General features: G+C 34.1%; 1 protein-coding gene across 1 annotated transcript; it reads left to right on the top strand.

The window, feature by feature from the left end:
* Nucleotides 1–6,713: 6,713 nt before the first annotated feature.
* Nucleotides 6,714–19,640, top strand: LOC132548633 (ornithine aminotransferase, mitochondrial-like). The gene is made up of 9 exons (XM_060212507.1): nucleotides 6,714–6,782; nucleotides 9,643–9,848; nucleotides 11,562–11,786; nucleotides 13,575–13,798; nucleotides 14,409–14,581; nucleotides 15,169–15,247; nucleotides 15,467–15,580; nucleotides 16,972–17,110; nucleotides 17,850–19,640. The coding sequence occupies exons 2-9, from the start codon at nucleotides 9,659–9,661 to the stop codon at nucleotides 18,011–18,013; spliced, it is 1,308 nt and encodes a 435-aa protein (XP_060068490.1). The 5' UTR covers nucleotides 6,714–6,782; nucleotides 9,643–9,658; the 3' UTR covers nucleotides 18,014–19,640.
* The last annotated feature ends 4,085 nt before the right edge of the window (nucleotides 19,641–23,725 follow it).

Raw genomic sequence — 23,725 nt, 5'->3', positions numbered from 1 at the left:
AACAAATCACCAATTTATTATAGATATATCACCAATTTATTATAATAACACCAAATTTATTAGATAAATCACCAATTTATTATAGATACAACAAATCACCACTTTATTATAGATATATCACCAATTTATTATAAATACAACACCAAATTTATTAGATAAATCACCAAATTTATTATAGATAAATCACCAATTTATTATAGATAAATCACCAAATTTATTATAGATAAATCACCAATTTATTATAGATATATCACCAATTTATTATAATAACAACACCAAATTTATTAGATAAATCACCAATTTATTATAGATACAACAAATCACCACTTTATTATAGATATATCACCAATTTATTATAAATACAAAACCAAATTTATTAGATAAATCACCAAATTTATTATAGATAAATCACCAATTTATAATAGATAAATCACCAAATCTATTATAGATAAATCACCCATTTACTATAGATAAATCACCAATTTATTATAGATACAACAAATCACCACTTTATTATAGATATATCACCAATTTATTATAAATACAAAACCAAATTTATTATAGATAAATCTCCAATTTATAATAGATAAATCACCAAATCTATTATTATACCCATTTACTATAGATAAATCACCAATTTATAATAGATAAATCACCAAATTTATTATAGATAAATCACCCATTTATTATAGATATATCACCAATTTATTATAGATAAATCACCAAATTTATTATAGAATTTTTCTAATATCACCAATATATATTATACATTACCAATTTGTTATATATCACCAATTTATTATAGTCATTTATTAATCACCAATTTATTATAGATAAATCACCAATTTATTCTAGATATATCACCAATATATTAAATCACCAATTTATAATACATTCACCAATTTATTATAGATAAATCACCTATTTACAATAGATAAATCACCAATTATAATAGATAAATCACCAATTTATTATAGATATATCACCAATTTATTATAGATAAATCACCAATTTATTATAGATATATCACCAATTTATTATAGATAAATCACCAATTTATAATAGATAAATCACCAAATTTATTATAGATAAATCACCTATTTACAATAGATAAATCACCAATCTATAATAGATAAATCACCAATTTATTATAGATATATCACCAATTTATTATAGATACAACAAATCACCAATTTATTATAGATATATCACCAATTTATTATAAATACAAAACCAAATTTATTAGATAAATCACCAAATTTATTATAGAAGAATCACCCATTTACTATAGATAAATCACCAATTTATTATAGATAAATATCAAATTTACTATAGATAAATCACCAATTTATTATAGATATATCACCAATTTATTATAGATACAACAAATCACCAATTTATTATAGATATATCACCAATTTATTAGATTAACAACACCAAATTTATAAGATAAATCACCAAATTTATTATAGATAAATCACCAATTTATTATAGATACAACAAATCACCAATTTATAATAGATAAATCACCAATTCCTTAGATTAATATCACCAGTTCGGTATAATGATATCTCAAATTTACTACAATGATATCACCTATTCATTATAGTGATATCACCTATTCATTACAGTGATATCACCTATTCATTACAGTGAGATCACCTAGTCGGTATAGTGATATCACCTATTCATTACAGTGATATCACCTATTCATTACAGTTATATCACCTATACATTACAGTGACATCACCTATTCACTATAGTGATATCTCCTATTCATTATAGTGACATCTCCTATTCATTACAGTGAGATCACCTAGTCGGTATAGTGATATCACCTATTCATTACAGTGATATCACCTATTCATTATATAGAGGTTTTACAACGAGTGGCAGTTGATTATCATCGTTATCTAACTCGAGTTAGTTAATTAACTATCGAGAGTTTGATAACGATGATAATCAACTCTCACGAGTTGTAGAACTTCTTTCTACCATAACCTTTTAACGTAAAAATATATGTATAGTGTGTACAACATTGTTTCGCACCCATTGACACTTTCGCGTAAGAATACATCGTATGTTGTCTGATTGGGTCATTAATATGCAAAAAGAGACAAAATCGCTATTATTGATGCAAAAGACTTATTTATTCAGTAATATTGTTTGGAAACATCCCGTAACATTAGTTCATTGAAATACGTTATAAAATTACACAAATTGTTTATCTTTCAAAAAAAAATAATTTGGAACTAGATTTTATTGCGGATAAGACTAGTGCTTCTTCGCGGGAAAATGTGAATGCAGACACGATTAAGAAGGCGTGTAATTTCGAGAACTTCTGATCACTTTCATCAGAACTGTACATCACAATATCAAAGGTTGGGAAACCAAAATTACTGCATTTAGCAATTACTATCCCCCTTCCCCCTCCACACAGTTTTGCCGCATCACCGATCTTGACCGCCGGCAAGAATGACAGATCGTCACTGTCAGCCATGTTGATGATGGACAGCAGACGATGAAAACAATCGCACGTGGCGAAAGTAGTTCGGCGTCACAGATCATTGTTGGGTCAAATGTCAATGCCTCGTCCAATAGATTTGGCTGTCACCAATAATACACGTGTGTATTATGCGTATGAATAAACAATGGATATGGCGTTTAATGAATAGTCTGGGCGTGAGATAACATACGCAGGTTATGGTAGAAAATGATATCACCTATTCATTACAGTGATATCACCTATTCATTACAGTGATATCGCCTATTCATTATAATTATATCACCTATTCGTTATAGTGATATCACCTGTTCATTATAGTGACATCACCTATTCATTAGTTATATCACCTCTTCATTACAGTGATATCACCTATTCATTATAGTTTGATCACCTATTCATTATAGTGACATCACCTATTCATTACAGTGACATCACCTATTCATTATAGTGATATCAGTTATAATCGCGATATTACCTATCAAAACCTTGAGTATATAACGTGTACGTCTCTGATCAGTCTAGGTCTATTTGGTAGCGTGCTACAATAGGAGTACTCACATGTCTTAAGTCACCATATGCTACTGGTTCCATATTATGCAGCTAGACAAACTGTGACATTGAAAGTTTGACATAAATGTAACTTCTTAAACTTGCAAAGATCATCCGTTTGCCTAAGATTTATTACATTAAAAACTGGCTCAAGTTAACGATAGTAACAAACAGCAAACTAAAGCAATATTATGAAATTCTACAGTAAACTTTAATCGCTAACTGGAAAAGAAAAACGATGTCTAGACTCACAAGCTAAGAAAAATATCAAAGAGAAATATACGTCTAGTCAAAGAAACAAAATAAGATTGCTATTTACAAAATTCCAGATTTAGGAACATATCTGTAATCTTGAACTACATTCCTGATGTAGCTTCAAGAAGACTGTGAAAATTCCCAGAATTTCACGAGGAAGAGAACTGGAAAAGTCACCTCTCCTACGGCAAGCAGCGCATGGAGAAGGATTAATTTGTATGTAAGAAGGCTGATTGTACCTATGCAACAAGCAAAAAGTCTGACCTAATGAGACACCGGAAGCGAAATCACCAAGCTTTTGTTGAGGAAAGTGAGGAGGAATGGGAGCAAACAGGACCCTGGCACTTTGTCTGATGTTGTGAAGGAAGAACCGTCTAAGGCTAAGAGTAGCAAAGGCTCATAGGCGGCTGCTTCAGACATCGTTAGGCGCATAATCAGAAAAAAGCACCCTTGGACGTCCCCTGATCGACACGACATCTAGTGTGCCTAAGACCACGGACATTCTTTAAGCGTTGCATGTTGTAACTCTTCTCCTATTGGTTGTACATAAGCAACCTGGGCAGCTTCAGTCAGTATCAGGTCCATTTCGCCATCGTTTATTCTAAGTGCAGGCAGCCGACGTCCGGAAGAATTCGGGAATACCAGTACTCAGACAGAGGTACTGATGTGCCGACGCTTCCGTAGGACCAAAATAACAAAGGATGGCTGCACAACAGTTGAGGACGTCTCAGAAGAGGAATCCTGGGAATGACTGTTTCTTCAAAACGTTGTTGTGTGGTTCTGAGTCTGCTCAGGTGGCAGTTCATCGTATAAGAAAAACTTTGCTGTGTAGACAACTGATCATTATCTTATGCGAGACGCATAAGACTAAAGGGAAAGGCAATCTAACGCTATTTTGATTTCGATTCGATCTTCGTGTACCTCAATAAAGTTTAGATCATGGTAGTTTGCGTGTTTGTCATTTATATGTTGAATAGGACAGTCAAGCACACTCCCGATCTAGATTTAGGGAAATGGAACGACCCGATTTACCTTGAGGTGGCACCTTCAATTTGTATATAAACGACGACGGGCCATCATCCGGGGTGTTTCGTTTATGGTTCTCTGAGAGGAGGCATCAGTAGAAAAGCGACAACAAAGGTAATTATAATACTAAATCCGTGTTAGGGTAGAAACAGCAAATAGATAGGGAGAGCCTGAACAAGGCTCTGATATTCCGGCTATTTGCTTCAGTTTAATAAAGCACTGAACAAGTGTAAGTGTTTGGCACTGTATCTGTACAAGTGCCGATGCGCGCTACGAACCAGTGCTCGGTTAGGAGCAACTGCTCTGCGCATTGTACACGTGCCGTTGCGCTGCGTTGACAACTGCGCGGGTGGGCGCCGTTGTTATAATTATAGCACATCCCAAGTATATCCTTAGGACGAACCCAGGGTTAATAGGACACCCTGCACGTTACAAAATTTGGTGGCAGCGATGGGATACAGTGTCTTGTACATTTTATGCTGGTTGCGTATCATACATTATTGTAAATTATGGACATGGAGGAGGAAATTAGCCGTATTAAGGGGCAGATAACCTCTCTGAGGCTCCAGAGATCGGGCAAAGGCTGGAAGATGGGCAATTCGACGTCTTTGTTAACACCGCGAGACACCAGAACAAGGGATTCAGGTATCGCCAGTGTACAACAAACTGGCCACGACAATCTTCCACCCTCAGATGAAGCCGAAGAGATACAGTTATCTCATAAACAGATGTGTTCTAGCTCAGGTTGGACGTTTAAAGTTTGAACCTTTTACCGCAACTATATCTATTGTATCTATTCGAGATACAAGTACACATCCCCAGCACCACATGCAGGGTAAGTTGCTGTGAATTATCTGTAAACGATTAATTACCCATGAATAGTTAATATTGCTGTACAAGTTCAGTCTTTCGTATTTTACACATACACGTATATTATCTCTTACTTCAGATGTCCAGTTGTTCGCATTGTGTATTGTGAAGTAATTGTGCAGTGCGTTCGATAACGTTTTGTAAAAGTAGTTTTATGTGCTCGTATTGTATAGTCGTGTTTTTGTCTTTTTAGGGATTTTTTGTGCTCGAAATAAATTTGAAGCAGACAACCTCGAGTCAGTCGGTTTTTTTTCTAAAAGAACACTAATTTCACACAAAGCCAGTGCACCGTTGTTATAATTATAGTACAACACATCCCAAGTATGTCCTTAGGACGAACCCAGGGTTAATAGGACACCCTGCAAGTTACAGGAGCATCTCTTTCTTCGGTGCGTATTTCATGCACAATTAGACCTGATTATACAACATTGATAATTAATTAATTTCTGATCCTACATAACAATATTCGATACTTTTAGGTCCCATCTATACCCTTCTACGCCCCTGCCACGTCCCTGTCATGCATGAACTCGCAAAACTGACTCCTGTTGACACTATTACAAAGTCGTTATGAGACTCAGTTGACCCAGAAACTCGGTGAAGTTTGTTCTTTTATAAACGGCAATCTATATATAATCTCTGCTTCTAAAATAACCCTTTTAAACTAAACAAGAGGCCTTTCACCTCAAATTTATTTTAATAACTTGCATTATATTGTTTGCACCATTGAACGCGTAGTGTAAAATTGCAGTCCCATCCTATTTTCACTAAGTTAGAGAAATTAGTTCCAGTCAAAGATTGTAAAAAAACAATGGCAAAAATGTAATTGAACCGAATACAAACTACAGTGAACTACATTCTATCACCATAGGACGATTAAGGTAGAACCTTGAAGTAATGAAATTCACAATTTTGGATAGTACCTTGTGGTCATTCCATTCATGTAAAGTGTTTGATTATGTCATATCTGAGACTTGAGATGAAGAATTTAGACATTTCAGAAAACTTGACCTCATTTGGATCCGCACCTCAGGCCTCGTACATAGATATTGCATATACACTGTCTTGGACCGTGATATGTCTATAAATAGGTAGGATGGACACTGCAGCATCAGGTGACCTGTTCAAAATGCAAATAAAGATGGAATAGAAATAAATGTTAGAACGTATATTTCAAATACTTATTTAGACTATAGATATAAATGAAAAGGATGTTGCTTGCGTGAGGAATTGGGTTTTGTTTCATAGCTTTTTATGCAAAGTGTAAGGTCTGTCCCATTAGTGACATTTACGATCATGGGCAATGTAGATATAGTGTAAACAGTCTTGTTCCAATATGGCTTCCTTGATTTGCTTATCTCTTAAATGACATTTCGTAGTAGGCACAACTTTTTAATATAATGGACAATCAATGATTTGACAAGTTAAAACACTGACGGTTTGAAAAATAATTCAATTTTGGTCTCATATCGGTATTCGAGTTATCTCCCTTCTTCTGCCACACGTGTAAGAAACCTGCTTACAGTGGTGGAGTTCGGTGTACAAGTTGGGAGGAAATTGATCTTAACATTACTAGGTATCGTATGGAATATTCGTATGTTGATGCACTAGTGGATTTCCGAGCTGAATCGAGATTGAACTGGTTACTTTTGGGTCGGGTTTTGTTCGCGAGGCGATTCTTTCTACTACGTAATTAACCCATATTGGTTATAAAGCGAGAGACGTATAGATTCTATATAGGTCTCTGATAACGCAGTATAAATATTGACAGGGAACAATGACATGGTGTTATGATGCATGCTTATTGTTATACTTTACATAAACACTGGCTACGACTGTGTTTCAGATTTTGGCAACAAATATTGATATTAGGTTTTAGTGGTAACCAACGGCACTTTTAGTTAATCACAACCTGTAATGTATAATATGTTGGTCAATTACCCCGAAAGGAGCCTCACAAAATGGAGGTGTGTCAGTTTAAACCAATAGCAATACCTTTGTTTTGCCACTTTGAAGGTTAAATTAGGATAGCGATAATCACCAGTAAGTATTCACACTAACTTGGTGTAAATTATTGGTAATCAGGAGAGGAATAAATTTATTGAAATTCACTTTTGTCATGTTGCAATTATTTTGTGTATATAAATAATATATGTGTATACAGCTGTTTATTACACTGAGGCATTAAATTATTATGTGTATGAACAGATACATGTTCCTCCTGATAAGGGGCTACCACTACTAATATTCAGACTAATCAGAGACGTATATATTGTATATATATGTGTGATATATACGTCTCTTGACTATTACAACAAGTTTGTAAAGTTGTTAGAGCTACAACAAAGCTATATAAAGGTGCATGTACAGTATACTCTTTCAAGTTTTGGATGCCAATACTCAAAATTGTAGGTGTCCATGTGTCTATTGAGTATGATGTAATAAAGCAGGGAATGATGAAACCGAAGGACCACCATTATATATTCAGAGATTTTTTTTATGAAACTCAGTCATATCTGATCCCCTCAAACTCTACACAAAACAACTCCATGTAACTTAGTAGGCTTTACTTATCAGAATGGTAAGGGTTTATTTTTCCTGAACAGCATTGGACTCTTTTGTTTGTTTTTTGTTTCTGTATTCAAATCTTGACCAGAGATCCTGTTTAAATGTTGTTTAAAGTCATGCAGTCTCTACGAAACTTTTGAAGCTTTTTAACCCTAGCTGACAAATTTTTTTATTTTCTTAAACAACACTTTGATTCTGCTGTGAGTGTGAGGAAGAATTATATATATATATATATATTTTTTTTTTTTTTGCAGTATTTGTTTTTGTCCGGAAATCTCCTTATCATTGCCTTTTCATCATATGTAGCATTCTGTTTTCCTGAACATGAGTATTTTGTTATGAAAATTGCTTTGAAGAGTTAGACCAATTTGTTATTTTTCATTTCAACCTTTTTCTGGGATCCCTTAAGTTAGTAGATTTCAATTAGTGTATCTTTGAAAAATATTTTGATATAATGACAGGAGTTGGTAGTTCACAGTAAAATTTTGACTTGACATCAGACCTTTTACTATAGTTTTACTTCAACTGGTTTGAAGGACTGGTAAGACTGAGGCCTGAGGGGTGGGCCTAAAAAGGGAAATTTTTCTGGTACATTGAAATTCTACTTCGCCTTTAGAATTTTTTTTATTTATCCATATTTGGAGTAAAGCATCCTTGGGTAAAGGAGATTCAATTTTGTGGAAACAGTGGGTCTCCCCTCCACCCCCACCCCACCACCCCAACCCCCCTTAAGGAGGGAGGAGGGGCAGGGCCCAATAGATGAAACAGAGTAAATGTTTTAAGATCCCATTTTATCCTGAAGAAATGACTAGATATTGCCCAAATTTGGTCTGAAGTATCTTTTGGGGAAGGGAAATCACTTTTGTATGAACAGTGAGCAAATTGTTTAAAACTCTACTCCTCCTGAGGAATGATTGGATTTTATCCCATTAGAAGCGTCAAATTTTTGTATAAACAGCGGGTCTTAGCTTGGACCCTAGGGGCAGGAGAGGGGCTGAGTGAAGTCCAATGTGGGAAATAGAATTAATTCTTTGAAATCCTACTCTTCCTGTAGAAATGATTGGATTTTGCCTAAATTTGATGTGAAGCATTTGTTGTTGTTGAAGGGGAACAAGTTTTGTATAAAAGTTGGTTATTAGTCCCCTGGAATGGGAGGGGTGGGGCCCAATATGCAATACACATATAATTCATTTTCATTTAGTTTTGGTTAAGCAATTACAGCAAAATAAACCAGGTGAGTGATAAAGACCCTATGGGCCTCTTGTTCATTTTGACTTAGTAATGTGGCAATAGTAAATAATAGTAATAGTTTTTTTATGTTGGCTAGCATGGGAACTCCTACTAATCACTACAGTCCTAATACGGTATATATATATCTTTTTGGTCCTGTGGTACTTTGTCTATCAACATGAACATATAACAGATGAAAAATAACCATTAGCGAGATAATCTTGTAATTCTTCATACGACTGGCTTTCTTTCATCTATAATTACCCTGTGTTGAATATCATAACTATAAATATGAGTTTTATTTATTTGACAACAAGTGCGAAACAAGCTTGAATTAATCACTCTTGTTGGCCAGGATAGAAAATAGTGGTCGGGTAGGTGATCCAAAATGTTTTCATGTCTGTTTCAGGAATTGAAACCCAGAGAACTAGGTGAAAAGTTCATATGCATATCTGTTGGGCAGCTATTTTTTTTAAAGGCAGAGATCATTTGTTTTTATTTCAACATTGCATGAAATATAGACAGGGCTTGTAACTAGACTCCTTGCTGGATGAACACAATCTAATTTTTAATATATTGCAAATAACACAGCATTGTCATACTTTTTGTGATATAAATTTGATAATTTTTTTTAACAGAAATTACTTTCTCAACATGATGAATGTAGTCAGGAAGTCTATTTCTTCGGCAATAAGAAGTACAGCCAGGAGAGCTACTCTTGCAACAAGTACAGCTACCAAGGATATTAAGACTGGTGAAAAATCAGAGGCGATATATGCAAAAGAGCAGAAGTATGGAGCCCACAACTATGGTCCTATTCCTGTGGCCTTGAGTCGTGGAGAAGGTCAGGTTACACTCTTTTTGACCTTTGTCATATACCTGTTTCACAGAGACATTTAACAGTTAATTTTTGTGTCACAGATAAAATGATCAGTTGTATACTCTGTTTTGGAGAATATTATTGTATAATTCGCTATAGCTCCACAATAGAGAAAACAAGAAAAAACATTCAGTAGATTTTAACCTGAAATATTTATTGAAAATTTACAAACAGAAATTGATTTTACACTCTGAAGTAGGCCAGTTGACGTTTACCCAAATAATTGTTTACCACCACATGTAGTTCTGAATTATCTCTTTGCTGAAGAGATATTGAACTGAAATTGACTTGAGGAGATGCAGGTAAAGTTTGAATTTGGTTTTTTATTTAACTAAGATTGTTTTACTGGTTCATTAGGAGATGCATAGGAGTCCATTATCTAATCAGACAGTGTTTTCTGCTAAGAGATGAACCTGAACCTCGGGTATTTTATTCTTACACGCAACTAATCAAGCTTAAGAGAAGATCTTTCTTGCTAAGTGGAATATTGTGGCTAGTATTTCCTGGGGTTACTCATACAGATATCATATGTTGTTACTGTGAAAATGGCCTATTATAATTAACTGCATTTTATGTGGATTGTCTTGACAAATATCTTATATGTGTAAAAATATTCAACTGAAAAAAATAAAAATAAAACATTATATTAAAGTGACAGCTGCTTTGGTAACTTGAATATATCATGAAGGAGACAAAGATTGTTCCCTATCACAAAATTTGACAGAACAAGTGCTCTTATAGTCAATGGCTAATAAAGTCAATTCAGATATGATAAAGCAATCATTGTAGTGTTTTTATCTCACTATCAGCTGATGATTGTCTGTTCAAAATAGTTAAAGTAAATAATAAGGTGATGGTTGTCTTATCAAAATAGATAACAAAGCAAGCACTTGGATTAACTCAAGCTCTTCCACAATACAGAGTTTTTACATATATAATAAACAAATTATCTTCGGTATGATATGTCCTACACTTATTAAAATCAAGGTTGCAGTAACTATAGATGAAGTGTTCACATAGCTATACCTTATGCATAAGCAACATATAAAAATCTTGATCTAAACAAACACTGTGTTATGCTCTACAACAAACTGCTGTATTGTCTTTTGAGGCTTTATTTACAAGGGGTTGTCTCCCTTGCACTGTAAGGTTCTGGTAAAACTCACTTGGATTTGACTCTCCTCTGTGTGTTGAATTTAAGCGATTAGCACACTGGCCCCAATGACCAATCCAATACGTCTTTCCTAGCAGCATCTATTAACACTCTATGTTGCCATAGCTGTATGTATTTCTGGTTACATGTTACCCATTGTATTGTCAAATCTCTTAATGACTATCCAAGCATATTCCTGTCTATACATATATATATGTAGGTTGATACACTGGTTGTTTAACTGGCTATGGGGAAATTTGATATCTAGATCATCTGACACGAAGGAAGAGCAAAAATCTGCCTAAAACTTCTTGGTGCAATTCCACCAGTTGGATTTAGCTCAAACTTTTTTGAAATGACCCTGAGATTGTCTGGGTCAAGTTTTGTTATTTTTTGGGGTTGATCCAAAATCCAATATGCCACCATGCCTCCCATATTGAAAATACGCAGATCTTTAAGGCCCATGGGCCTGTTGTGTTCTTTTCTGTAATCCTTATGTTTCTGTGTGCTCATGTGTATTACAGGTGTGTTTTTGTGGGATGTGGAAGGCAACCGTTACTACGACTTCCTCAGTGCATATAGTGCTGTTAACCAGGGTCACTGCCACCCTAAGATTGTTGGAGCACTCAAAGAGCAGGCTGATATCCTCACACTCACCTCTCGTGCTTTCTACAACAACGTTCTGGGAGAGTATGAGGAGTATGTGCACAACTTGTTTGGATACGACAAAGTGCTTCCCATGAATACAGGTAAGAATATCATTTTACATACAACAAAATGCTGCCAATTAATACAGGTAATTATCTCTTTGTAAACTATGAATCAGTATTAGTGCTTGCATATGAATGAAGTTTTCCATGCATGTTTTCCAGTTGAGTATGTTTACATTTACAATCTCTGTGTCTTTCTTTGTTATAACATGAAGGATTCAGGGACATGTAGGGATATATTTAAACAGCCTACAGTGTTACCTGAATACTGATAAACATCAGTGAAAGTAGACATTCAACATGTAAAACAACCATCCCTTAAAAATAAAGGATTGCTGAATGTAGGTTTTGTTAATTTCTTTTAAAGGGACTAAATGGCTAGATTTTTTCCCCTGCATTTGATTTTGTGGCAAGCATTGTAATACTTAAAATTAGACTCTTTATAAAATTATAACACTCTCTGAGAGATATTGATAAAGATTATCAGCTTCAAACTAATGCTAGTCAACACTAACTGTTATGTCTACCATCCATTACTGATTTGATCGGAGGTAGCTGAGTTCATCATGTGACCGTTCGGAGCCTCATTTTAACCTGCTGTTTTGATATGATTTCTTACTATGTATAATTAGGTAATTAGACAAATTTTGATTTGACAACTATGTTTCAATTCTTAGTTTGTAAAATGGCCTCATGTTTCACACTATATGCATGACAAAGTGAAATAAAGAGATTTGCATTAATCTGAATCTAAAATTACATCCTCAAAGACATTGTTTACACTCTTTAAACAATAATGATATGAATAAGCGCTTGGTTGCTCCTATTTTGTCTTAATTTTTTGACATTGATAAATGGTTATGCAAACTTTAAAATATCATCATTAAGAGGAAGTACACAAGTATTAACATATAACTAAATGTTATGATGCTTTTTATCAGGTATGAAATGAATATCTAACCATTTAGTCCCTTTAATGTGTGGAGGAAGTTGAGAATGTCTGATTGGGTTATTTGTCATGGTTATTTGTTGTAGGGATGGAGGGAGGTGAGAATGTCTGATTGGGATATTTGTTGTGGTTTGTTGTTGTAGGGATGGAGGGAGGTGAGAATGTCTGATTGGGTTATTTGTCATGGTTATTTGTTGTAGGGATGGAGGGAGGTGAGAATGTCTGATTGGGATATTTGTTGTGGTTTGTTGTTGTAGGGATGGAGGGAGGTGAGAATGTCTGATTGGGTTATTTGTCGTGGTTTGTTGTTGTAGGGATGGAGGGAGGTGAGAATGTCTGATTGGGTTATTTGTTGGGTTTGTTGTTGTAGGGATGGAGGAAGGTGAGAATGTCTGATTGGGTTATTTGTCGTGGTTTGTTGTTGTAGGGATGGAGGGAGGTGAGAATGTCTGATTGGGTTATTTGTCGTGGTTTGTTGTTGTAGGGATGGAGGGAGGTGAGAATGTCTGATTGGGTTATTTGTTGGGTTTGTTGTTGTAGGGATGGAGGAAGGTGAGAATGTCTGATTGGGTTATTTGTTGGGTTTGATGTTGTAGGGATGGAGGGAGGTGAGAATGTCTGATTGGGTTATTTGTCGTGGTTTGTTGTTGTAGGGATGGAGGAAGGTGAGAATGTCTGATTGGGTTATTTGTTGTGGTTTGTTGTTGTAGGGATGGAGGGAGGTGAGAATGTCTGATTGGGATATTTGTTGTGGTTTGTTGTTGTAGGGATGGAGGGAGGTGAGAATGTCTGATTGGGATATTTGTTGTGGTTTGTTGTTGTAGGGATGGAGGAAGGTGAGAATGTCTGATTGGGTTATTTGTTGTTATTTGTTGTAGGGGTTGAGGGAGGTGAGACTGCCTGTAAGTTGGCTAGGAGGTGGGGATACGATGTGAAAAAGGTGCCAAAAGATCAGGCAAGGATAATTTTTGCCGATGGAAACTTCTGGGGTCGCACGTTGGCAGCTATCTCGAGCTCGACAGATCCATCCAGCTTTGCTGGCTATGGCCCCTACATGCCAGGTTTTGGAACCGTCCCTTACAACGATATAGATGCACTAGAGGTGAGAACATTAATTCCTTTTAATTACTGATAGTTCAGTCACAAACTGCTTCAGCATGTGAATGAGGTTAAACTTGAAATCTGTTCCAGGACAGTTAAGTCTCACTTGGTTCCTGGCCTTCTGTTCTTGTGGGCTAACAGTCACAAGGCAATGTCTGCTGTCTGTAGCTCCAATAGATAACTCTGATGATTCTGATGCAGTTAAACCTGCCCTAAGTATCACCCTTGTACATGTATAATAACATCTAATTCTGTAAGTCCCTTGTTTGAGTTTCCAATGTTATACTGTTGAAGGAACCTCTATTATAAGACCACCTGCTTATAAATACCACCTGCTTATAAAGGCCGGCTTTTTGTTGCTCCCTCAGTTCATTGGAATTTGAAGGAAAAAGTGACTGTATGTTAAATTAGCCTAAATTCTATGGTGTGTGCAAATAAGGAAACTAATAGTGATATTGGAGGAGTTTGTATCCTGGAATGGATGTGAAATGGTGTGAGGCCACCCACCTAACTACATGGGTTTTAGGCTGTGATACTCAGAGGGATCCAGCCAAACCCAGTGGTTACTGGTTTAACAATTTTCGTTAGATAAATAATGACTTGCATTGTAGAAAGAACTGCAGAACCCAAACACATGTGCCTTCATGGTGGAGCCAATTCAAGGAGAGGCAGGTGTTGTCGTCCCTGATGATGGCTACCTTACCAAGGTCAGACAGCTTTGTGACAAATACAATGTCCTCTGGATTGCTGATGAGGTCCAGACTGGACTCGCTCGGACTGGCAGGTAAGGCTGATCCATCTATGTGCACTTGAAAGGATTTGTAATGAAAAATTTTGAAGTAATGTTAATAATTTCATAATGTAAGGACATGTTGAAGACCTGAGTTCGAATCTCATTTGGGCACTCTGTAGTAACTGCTCTTAATCTTTGGTTGTGGTTTCAAGTCTCACATTGTACTCAGTTCATCATACCCTGGTCTCTGTTGTGATGATGTGAGGATCTACCAACCAAGCCAAAGAAGCATGCCCTTTCAGACATGTGACACAGATCATATTCTAACATTATATATTTAAAAGCGATACTGACTTACTTATTTACACTTATGTTTTGAAATTGGTCGTGTTTATAAGGCAGTGTCACATTTATGTCATTAGATACCCTGTACGTACTGCCCTTAAATAATAACTCTCTAATTTCAATCTTTGTATCATATTTATGTAGCAATTATTATCGATGTACAAATTCATATGTATGGTGATATTCCAAAATGTGATTTTGCAAAAATATTGATTTCACCAAAACTGTAAGTCCATCTGCAGTAGAGGTCTATAAAATCTTGGTTTCATGATGATACATCCTGATGTTTTCAGACGTCTGTGTGTAGACCACGACAACGTACGTCCTGACATTGTGGTGCTTGGGAAGGCTTTATCAGGAGGTGTCTTACCAGTATGTATCATTGTAGCACTGAACTTTATTTAGAGAAAAATCTTTTTAAGATTGCCATCATTTAAAAACTAAATGTGTTCAAAATTAAGTTTTGTCTTTCCAATCAAATTGACTTCTAATTACCATAATTTTTGCTATCTGTAATCAGAATTTTGTCATTATTTTTGTCCCTTAAGAATTGACTTTGAGAATATTCCACTGAAAGCTTTGACCTTCCAGGTGTCTGCCATCTTGGCTGACGACCCTGTCATGTTGACTATCAAGCCCGGAGAGCATGGCTCCACCTATGGTGGGAACCCTCTTGCCTGTAAAGTTGCTATAGCAGCCCTTGAGGTAAGCCAGATATGGAACTCTACTGCTGTTCTGCCTATGAAGCTATTCCTGTACATGAGAGCAGGGCTCACCAGTGAACATTTCAAAACCAAACTGTTATTTTTAAAGATTTACATGAAGAAGTTGTCCTAAAATGAGCCCTGTTTGTAATAATTAACTTCCAAATTAATGAAAATAATTATAAAAATGAAAAGTTTGTTATTTAAGACGAAGATTTTAATTAACAACTCAATATGTAGTTATATGAGTTTTTATACTTTTTAAGTGTAGAGTTATTGCCCCTTATGATGTCTGTGTCTATGTGTTCATAATTTATAATCAGGGTAGTGAAGTACATGTATTAATAAGTAGTTGTACCTGTTTGAAAAGAGTAATACCTTCTTTATGGACATTTCCAAATGGATAAAGTTAAAGATTACTTTGTGAACACTGATAGCTTTTATATTAGATCCCAGTGTATTTCAAACTTTGTATGAATATCGGGTACAATTTAGGACAAAGGATTTGTATTGGACCGTTGGACCCCTATAGATTTTCATATCAGATTGTCAACATTTTAATCAGAAAATGTGTTTATGTTACTTAAGATTTCATAGCAAACCCTTTGGTAGTGAGGGGTTAGTTTTCATCAAAACAATTCCTGTATATCCACAGCAATACTTCCACACTGTCAATGTTAACTTCTACAAAACTGGTATACTTTCCTTGACCTTTTTATAACCTCACAGCCAAAATGTATTCAGTTATAATGAATTTAAAATCGTTCACACTGAACATTTGTTATTAATGGGTAAAAGGCAAAGTCGGAAAAAAATTAAAATAGCATTTGTCAGCTATTAACATATATTGAAAAATAATTTGTAATACTCACCTTAACTGAATTAATTGATGCTTACTAAAAGATAAAGTAAGTAAGATAGCAAAAACTATACCATGTTGAATAACAGTACCAGGTTTTTTCATTCCCCATTACAATCTATTATCAAAGCTGACTTGGATTTTGCAATATATGATATGTCAAGTTTTTCTGTTTCGGTAGAAGGTTGCAGATACAAATTTAGTTTTGATTGATATAGCCCATGTACATGTATGTTCATGATAATTTTGAGTGTTGTTGAATTAAAATTTGTTACAAATGATAACATTGAAATTTGTTACAAATGATAACATTGAAATTTGTTACAAAAGATAACATTGAAATTTGTTACAAATGATAACATTGAAATTTGTTACAAAATAATTTTATCAGTTTTATTCATTATTATGATTATGATGTGAGAAAAGTCGTGGAATTTTATGTGTGAAGTATATAGCTTTAGCTGATTTCAATTAGGAAATACTGAAAATCACAGTTTGTTGCCAGTCTATATTATGTGTATGTCCACCTGCAGGTGTTGGAGGAGGAAAAGCTGGCTGAGAGGGCAGATCGTCTGGGAAAAGTTCTTCGCAAAGAGCTTAGTGAACTTCCCAAGGATATGGTGAAGACAGTGAGGGGGAAAGGTCTTCTTAATGCCATTGTTATCAATGAAAGTGAGTCAATAAACAAAACAAAGTTTCAGCACAAAAGTACTTATTTATGGTAACAACTCCATAAAACTTGTAAATGTTGGTAATACCTTTAAAAAGTAATATTTACATCCAAAAATCTATTCAGCAATGTTGGTGAACACCTTTGCAGTATCATTTTACCAATTATTAAATTTGTAAAAGTTGATTGCTACTTTTTATAGTTTCGGTATAACCGCTGACAAATGTTTTATCATTTTCACATAATAAGCTCATGGCTACTGTAAAACTGCACTACTCAAAGTCACAGAGGGAAAGCAATGACTGTGTTTATGTAGGATATTGATAGTAGTTTTTATCATCATCATCTAAGCAGGAAAGGCATTTATCTGATCGACACTGATTTCTAACTTTCTTTATCTCGTTATCAACTGTTGATATCTTTTCAATAAGAAAAAAATTAAGTAAATACATTAAATAAAAGAAATTACCAACATATGGAACTGTGATTAAGTACCTCAAGTATTTTTGTATATAAGTAGCTGATTAAGATTAAGACCATGTATCTTAAGATGCTTCTCACTTCAGTGGTGTTACCTATATGTCATAAAAACAAACAAATTTCAGATCAATCCAATTCATTTTTTAATGGACACCAATTTATGGAAAAAAAAGTGCTCCCAAAAAAACTTATATTAATTAGTGATGTTTTAAGTGTTTTTCTTAGTCATGCTGTAACATATATGTTTAACTTCTTTTTCAGAAGTGGACGCCATGGACATCTGTTTACGTCTCCGTGACAACGGCCTGCTTTCCAAGCCTACCCATGGTGACATCATCAGATTTGCCCCACCTTTGATTATGACAGATGAACAGATGCAGGAGTGTATCAGTATTATTAAGAACACCATCATGGAGTTTGTGTAAATAATGTCTGGTCATAGGACCACTCATCTATAGAGTGGGGAGTACACTGTTACGTGCCTGTATTGAACATTTTACATTTGTACTGCTTTATCTAGGCATTGTTTGCCAAATGTCTAAGACTTAAACAGCTTATCAGTCTTCTACTGATAACTTCATTCTAACAGACATCTTAACTTTCCAGGTTTGAAATGAGGAGAAAACACCTATTGGAAATATAATATTTTCACAATCTATTGACATATAATGTATCATTCGATATGATGCTGCATTATTGCTAACTTTATTTGTCTTACAATTACTTAATATGAATTGGATTTCAACAATTAATTATGATTAAGGGCAATTAAGATCCACAATTAACAATTCTTTAATGACATTTCCAAAAATAGCAATGGAGAATGAATTTTGTGAGACTTTCCCAGTAAGGAGGGTTAATAACAGGAAGTTTATAAATACGATGAAATGTCTTATATAATTACCATAGGAGATTCCTTTTTAAACAGCAATAGTAAACATTTAACCTTTTTATGACCTGTGTCAATTGATATGAAAATTTTCTATCATGTAAATCTTGTGATTCAGAAAATTGTTGGTAAAAACACAAGAAAATATGTCAGTATCAATCAGCCTCATTAATTATGACCATATATAGATATCAAACAGTTACCTAATTAATAAGGTTATAATTTACTATTATATTGTGTGGTGTGGTTCAGAGAAGTAATGGGTTTTATCAACTAATCCTGAAGATCAGAGGTCAAAAGCCAAGCATTTATTCAAAATTAAATTTTATTTTTTTATTTTGCACCAAATTCTCTATCACTTGTAACTTACAGATTGTTTATGTAAATGCAGGAGACAGGATGGTATTCAATGAACCAGGATTCACATGTTTTTAGGAAAAGATTAAAAACTTCAGGTAGAATCTTTTCCTTTTTATGAAATTATTTCTAAATGTCATAATAAGTGAAGTTTGGATAGTTGTTTTTTATACATCATTATTTGAAAGTTACTTTTAATGAAATGCATAATGTGTTTTGCTTTCTGTTAATTATGATAGCTAGAAATTCCTGATGTGTATATTTTTAGTCACATTAATTTACATTTGAATCATGAAAATCATGATTATTTTATATTCCACTATCAAAGGGTGGAATGGTTGAGGGAATACTCATGTTTGTTAATCACTTCTACTTTTATCATTCTGCTGCCTTAAACTTGACAATATTGTTGCCAGGTTTTTTTGGTGTGTTATACTCATCGTTGTCTTTGGTCAATATTAAATATACATTATGTGTATTTCTCTCCCCTTAGATCATTTATGAAGTCAGTACAATTGTTTATCAATGTAGTACACTGTGAAATGTAATCAGGTTTTATATATTCCATAATAAAAACTTTCATGTCATATTGTTATAGATAAAATGTAGGTTGTCTTTTCAACAGCTATTGTAACTATTTTGTCATAAATCAAACCAATGAAACGAAATCAGATTCTTTGTCACCTAACATATTAAATTTTGTCAAAACAAATCACATGACGTATATAACACATCACATGTATTAAACAAATCATGTGACTTGAAACAAATCTAATGCAGATATCAAATTACTTCATATATTTAAAGAAAAATATTGGGTGTAAAATACAGTGTTTGGTTTCATCATAGAGAAATAATACATGTTATGTATCTGACATCTGATTTATGTTTTGTGACAGACAAAAGGGGTACAATTGATCTCTGCCTTTATAGGGTGATCTAATTTTTAGTTTATATAGAAAGAAAACTGAATGGAGGAAAACCTGTTGATACATAAATATTCTGAAATTCCCAAAAGCATTTATAGGTTTTATTTGTTTTGGCAATAAAAAAGTGATGAAATATTTCAAGTTGTGCCCGTTTGATTTTAGACTGATAAGAAAAACAAAATGGCTGACAGGTGACTATCATGAATTTTGACAATGAAAGTTCATGATCGTCATTTCTTGAGAAGTACAAGATGGATCTTTCTCAAATTTCATTTGCAGATTTTTCTTGGTTCTTAGTTACCTTCTGGTTTTGGGATTTATCAGAAAGCAAAATGCAATCTTCTGTCAAATATTTATAATTTGAGTTGAATTCTTATCCTTATCATTGAAATCCAATACTAATATCAAAGGTATAGTTATAACAGAAAGTCAATTCCTTCTTGGTCAATATGCTGATAATGCCTACCCTCTACTTGACGGCAATAGTCAATCTTTGTACAATGCAGTTGAGTTATTGGAAGATTTTGTCATAGTATCTGGACTAACATTTATAAATATCTACTCTGTATTGGACAGTTAAAATTTCTAAATGAAAGAATACTGGGGTATGTCTTTATTTGACGATAACCTGGTCAGATACAGACTTCAAGTTGTTGGTTAGTACATGTATGTTTTCATTTTATAGACAATTTGGAACATATCGGTTATGGAAAACAACAAAGTAGATACCATCATATTGTCATAATTTAAACTGAAATACAATCAAACCAGGGCAAAATATGAACAAAAGAAAGATTTACATAAAAAAATTCTAAAAAAAGCACAAGGAGAATAAGACCAGGTGTCCTGGAAGAGTAAGCGTCTACTGCTACATTGACGACACCCACCACGTAAATCTTGGTCAATCCAAGTAAGTAATGTCACGTTCTCAAATGAGAACAAGGTGTACAACAGTGGAACTAACAGGCAAACTAAGGAGTATGTATAATATAAAATGTATTTATATGTTATAAATTAGGAAGTAAACAGAGGTACTGGACCTATTGCATGTCAGGAAGAGGAGGGACAGGAAAATGAAATGGACCAAAATAATTCTGTGAAAGCTGGTAAATCAAATTTTATCCTTTAAAACTGAACTGTTATATATATAGCAAAAACTGAAGAGGCTGGAAAAACATTGAAAATGTACCTTTTCAGGAAACAAACATACAGAAAAGGAACAGAGTATAATGATGTTATAATACCCACTAGGATGGAGGAAAGTGTATCACTTTTGTTGAGGAAACCTGATTGCAAATTCATTATTTGAAATTTGTTCAACATTTTGGAATAAAACCTCTGAAGAGTCAAGAGAAATGACAATTTGTTACAGAAATTCATAGATACCTGGCGTGATGTCGACACCAATAAATTATACAAGGGAGACAAAATATAAACTTTTCAAATTAAAACCAATACTAGAATTCATAATAAAGTTTAAAATTTATTTATTTTACGACAATTGCGAAACAAGTTGTAATGGCCCGGATGTAAGCGCGCAAGGGGTCTTATTGTGGGAGGAAGCCAGCACTTCTTCCTACATTCTTTTTTTAGCACATATTTTTGACATAATACAACGAAACACATTAACTCCCATACACAATTCCACACAAACTCGGCATGTATGGTCCTTTTTATCATTTTGAAATTCTCTTGTATATCAATCCATAAAAACACAAAATGTACTGAAGACTGGCATCAGTGTACATCAATAATACCATTTCTTTATAAATTACAGTCCAATGATTATATAAAATAACGGACATATATCGGAATGGTCTTAAAAATCTATTGACTCTCGTATGCTGAAAGGCCGTAACAGTTAAAGTAAATCCTGTTACGTAAACAGACTCTTGTTTAATTAGGTCTCCGGTCGGCATCCTATGTACATTAATATTTCAAAAACTAAAAATTCTGAAAAGTACCTAAGAACAGATAACCTTCTAGTGTAGTAGACATATACAGAAACATTGTATCCGATTACACCTCCAACAGTAAATCATAGAGTGTCTGTTATTTGAACATATTTTGGTCCCCGTTTATGACTATTGTGTGTTTATGTTTCTCACTTTACATATATGTTTCTGATTTATAAAATGTTATTATGTCTTCTTGCGTCTACTAGTGACCTTAGGTGGAACACGCAGTTTATAGATATATTGTTTTTAGAATATTGATTTATATTGTAGATTTGTCACAGATCCAGTTTTCAAATCCCCAGCCTCTTTACACGCTCAAATTTGTACATTGTGTAACAGGGAAACAAAAACATTGGAACATATCTTTGTTTACTGCTATTACGTATGGAGGAGATCATATGAAGACTGCATTCTAAACGTGATGATAGACACCCCTATAACAACATAGGTAGATCAAAGTATGAAGAGCTAGTAAATCAATTTCTGATTTTGATATTGATGAAAACGATCATTTTTTTTTTTTTTTTTTCAAAAACTATTAAATTCACCAGGAAGAGAAAATGAATCGTGGCTAGTCTTCCATAATTAATGAGACTTTTTCTGAAAAAAAAATTCGAATAACACAGACCCTTAAGGAAAACGACAGGAAACTATATCTTTCAGTATTATAAGGTCTTCAATGAATTACACCAGGAGAGGGACACTGTAAAACTTAAACATTCTCCCTTTTTCTGATATAGCTTACGATATTTCCACTTTCAATGTCCTACCATACAACCTTCCAATCTAAAGAATGCCTGAATTCCCTGTTATGACAGTCTTCTTTACAAAGTAAGGTGAAAGGCGGAAAAGTTGTGTACTACACTTAAGACATTTTGTGAACAAAACTAACCAAAATTTTTATCTTTTCCCTGTATAGTCATGACATATCACAGTCATTTGCATCAGTGTTAAATTCCCCTTCGACACACGGCACCATCACGGCTTCAATCTGAATAAATGTTATGGCAGCCGTCATAGCAAGTCTGTGTTATCATCCTTTTAAAGCCTGTTGACGACTGAATTGATCGTGTTTTCATCTTTACTGTTTGGTTAACGACGGAATTGATCGTGTTTTCATGTTTTACTGTTTGGTTAACGACGGAATTGATCGTGTTTTCATCTTTTAATGTTTGGTTAACGACGGAATTGATCGTGTTTTCATCTTTTAATGTTTGGTTAACGACGGAATTGATCGTGTTTTCATCTTTTAATGTTTGGTTAACGACGGAATTGATCGTGTTTTCATCTTTTAATGTTTGGTTAAAAACGGAATTGATCGTAGTTTCATCTTTAATGTTTGATTAACGACGGAATTGATCGTGGTTTCATCTTTTAATGATTGGTTAACAACAGAATTGGTCGTGTTTTCATCTTTTACTGTTTGGTTAACAACGGAATTGATCGTGGTTTCATCTTTAATGTTTGATTAACGACGGAATTGATCGTGTTTTCATCTTTAATGTTTGGTTAATGACGGAATTGATCTTGTTTTCATCTTTAATGATTCATTAACGACGGAATTGATCGTGTTTTCATCTTTAATGATTGATTAACGACGGAATTGATCGTGTTTTCATCTTTAATGATTGATTAACGACGAAATTGATCGTGTTTTCATCTTTAATGATTGATTAACGACGGAATTGATCGTGCTTTCATCTTTAATGATTGATTAACGACGGAATTGATCGTGCTTTCATCTTATACTGTTTGGTTAACGATGGAATTGATCGTTTTCTTATTTTCTATTGTGTGGTTATTGACGGAATTGGCCGTATTTTTGTTTTTTACTATTTAATTATGGATGCAACCAACTTGTGTTTGGAATTAAATGCTTAAAGGCAATCGAGACTTTACTAACTTTATCGATACAAACTTATTTTTGTAAATTGCAAAATCTTAGTTCAATATCAAATTTCTCCTACTCGGCGTTGAGAAGTATTACCGACAACGTTTCATCAA

The sequence above is a fragment of the Ylistrum balloti genome, unplaced genomic scaffold (assembly GCF_031769215.1).
Source record: "Ylistrum balloti isolate Yb309-2 unplaced genomic scaffold, AGI_CSIRO_Ybal_v1 Utg370020, whole genome shotgun sequence".
Classification (NCBI taxonomy): domain Eukaryota; kingdom Metazoa; phylum Mollusca; class Bivalvia; order Pectinida; family Pectinidae; genus Ylistrum; species Ylistrum balloti.
Note: the sequence above shows the minus strand (reverse complement) of the source record. Positions and strands in the feature narration are given on the sequence as shown.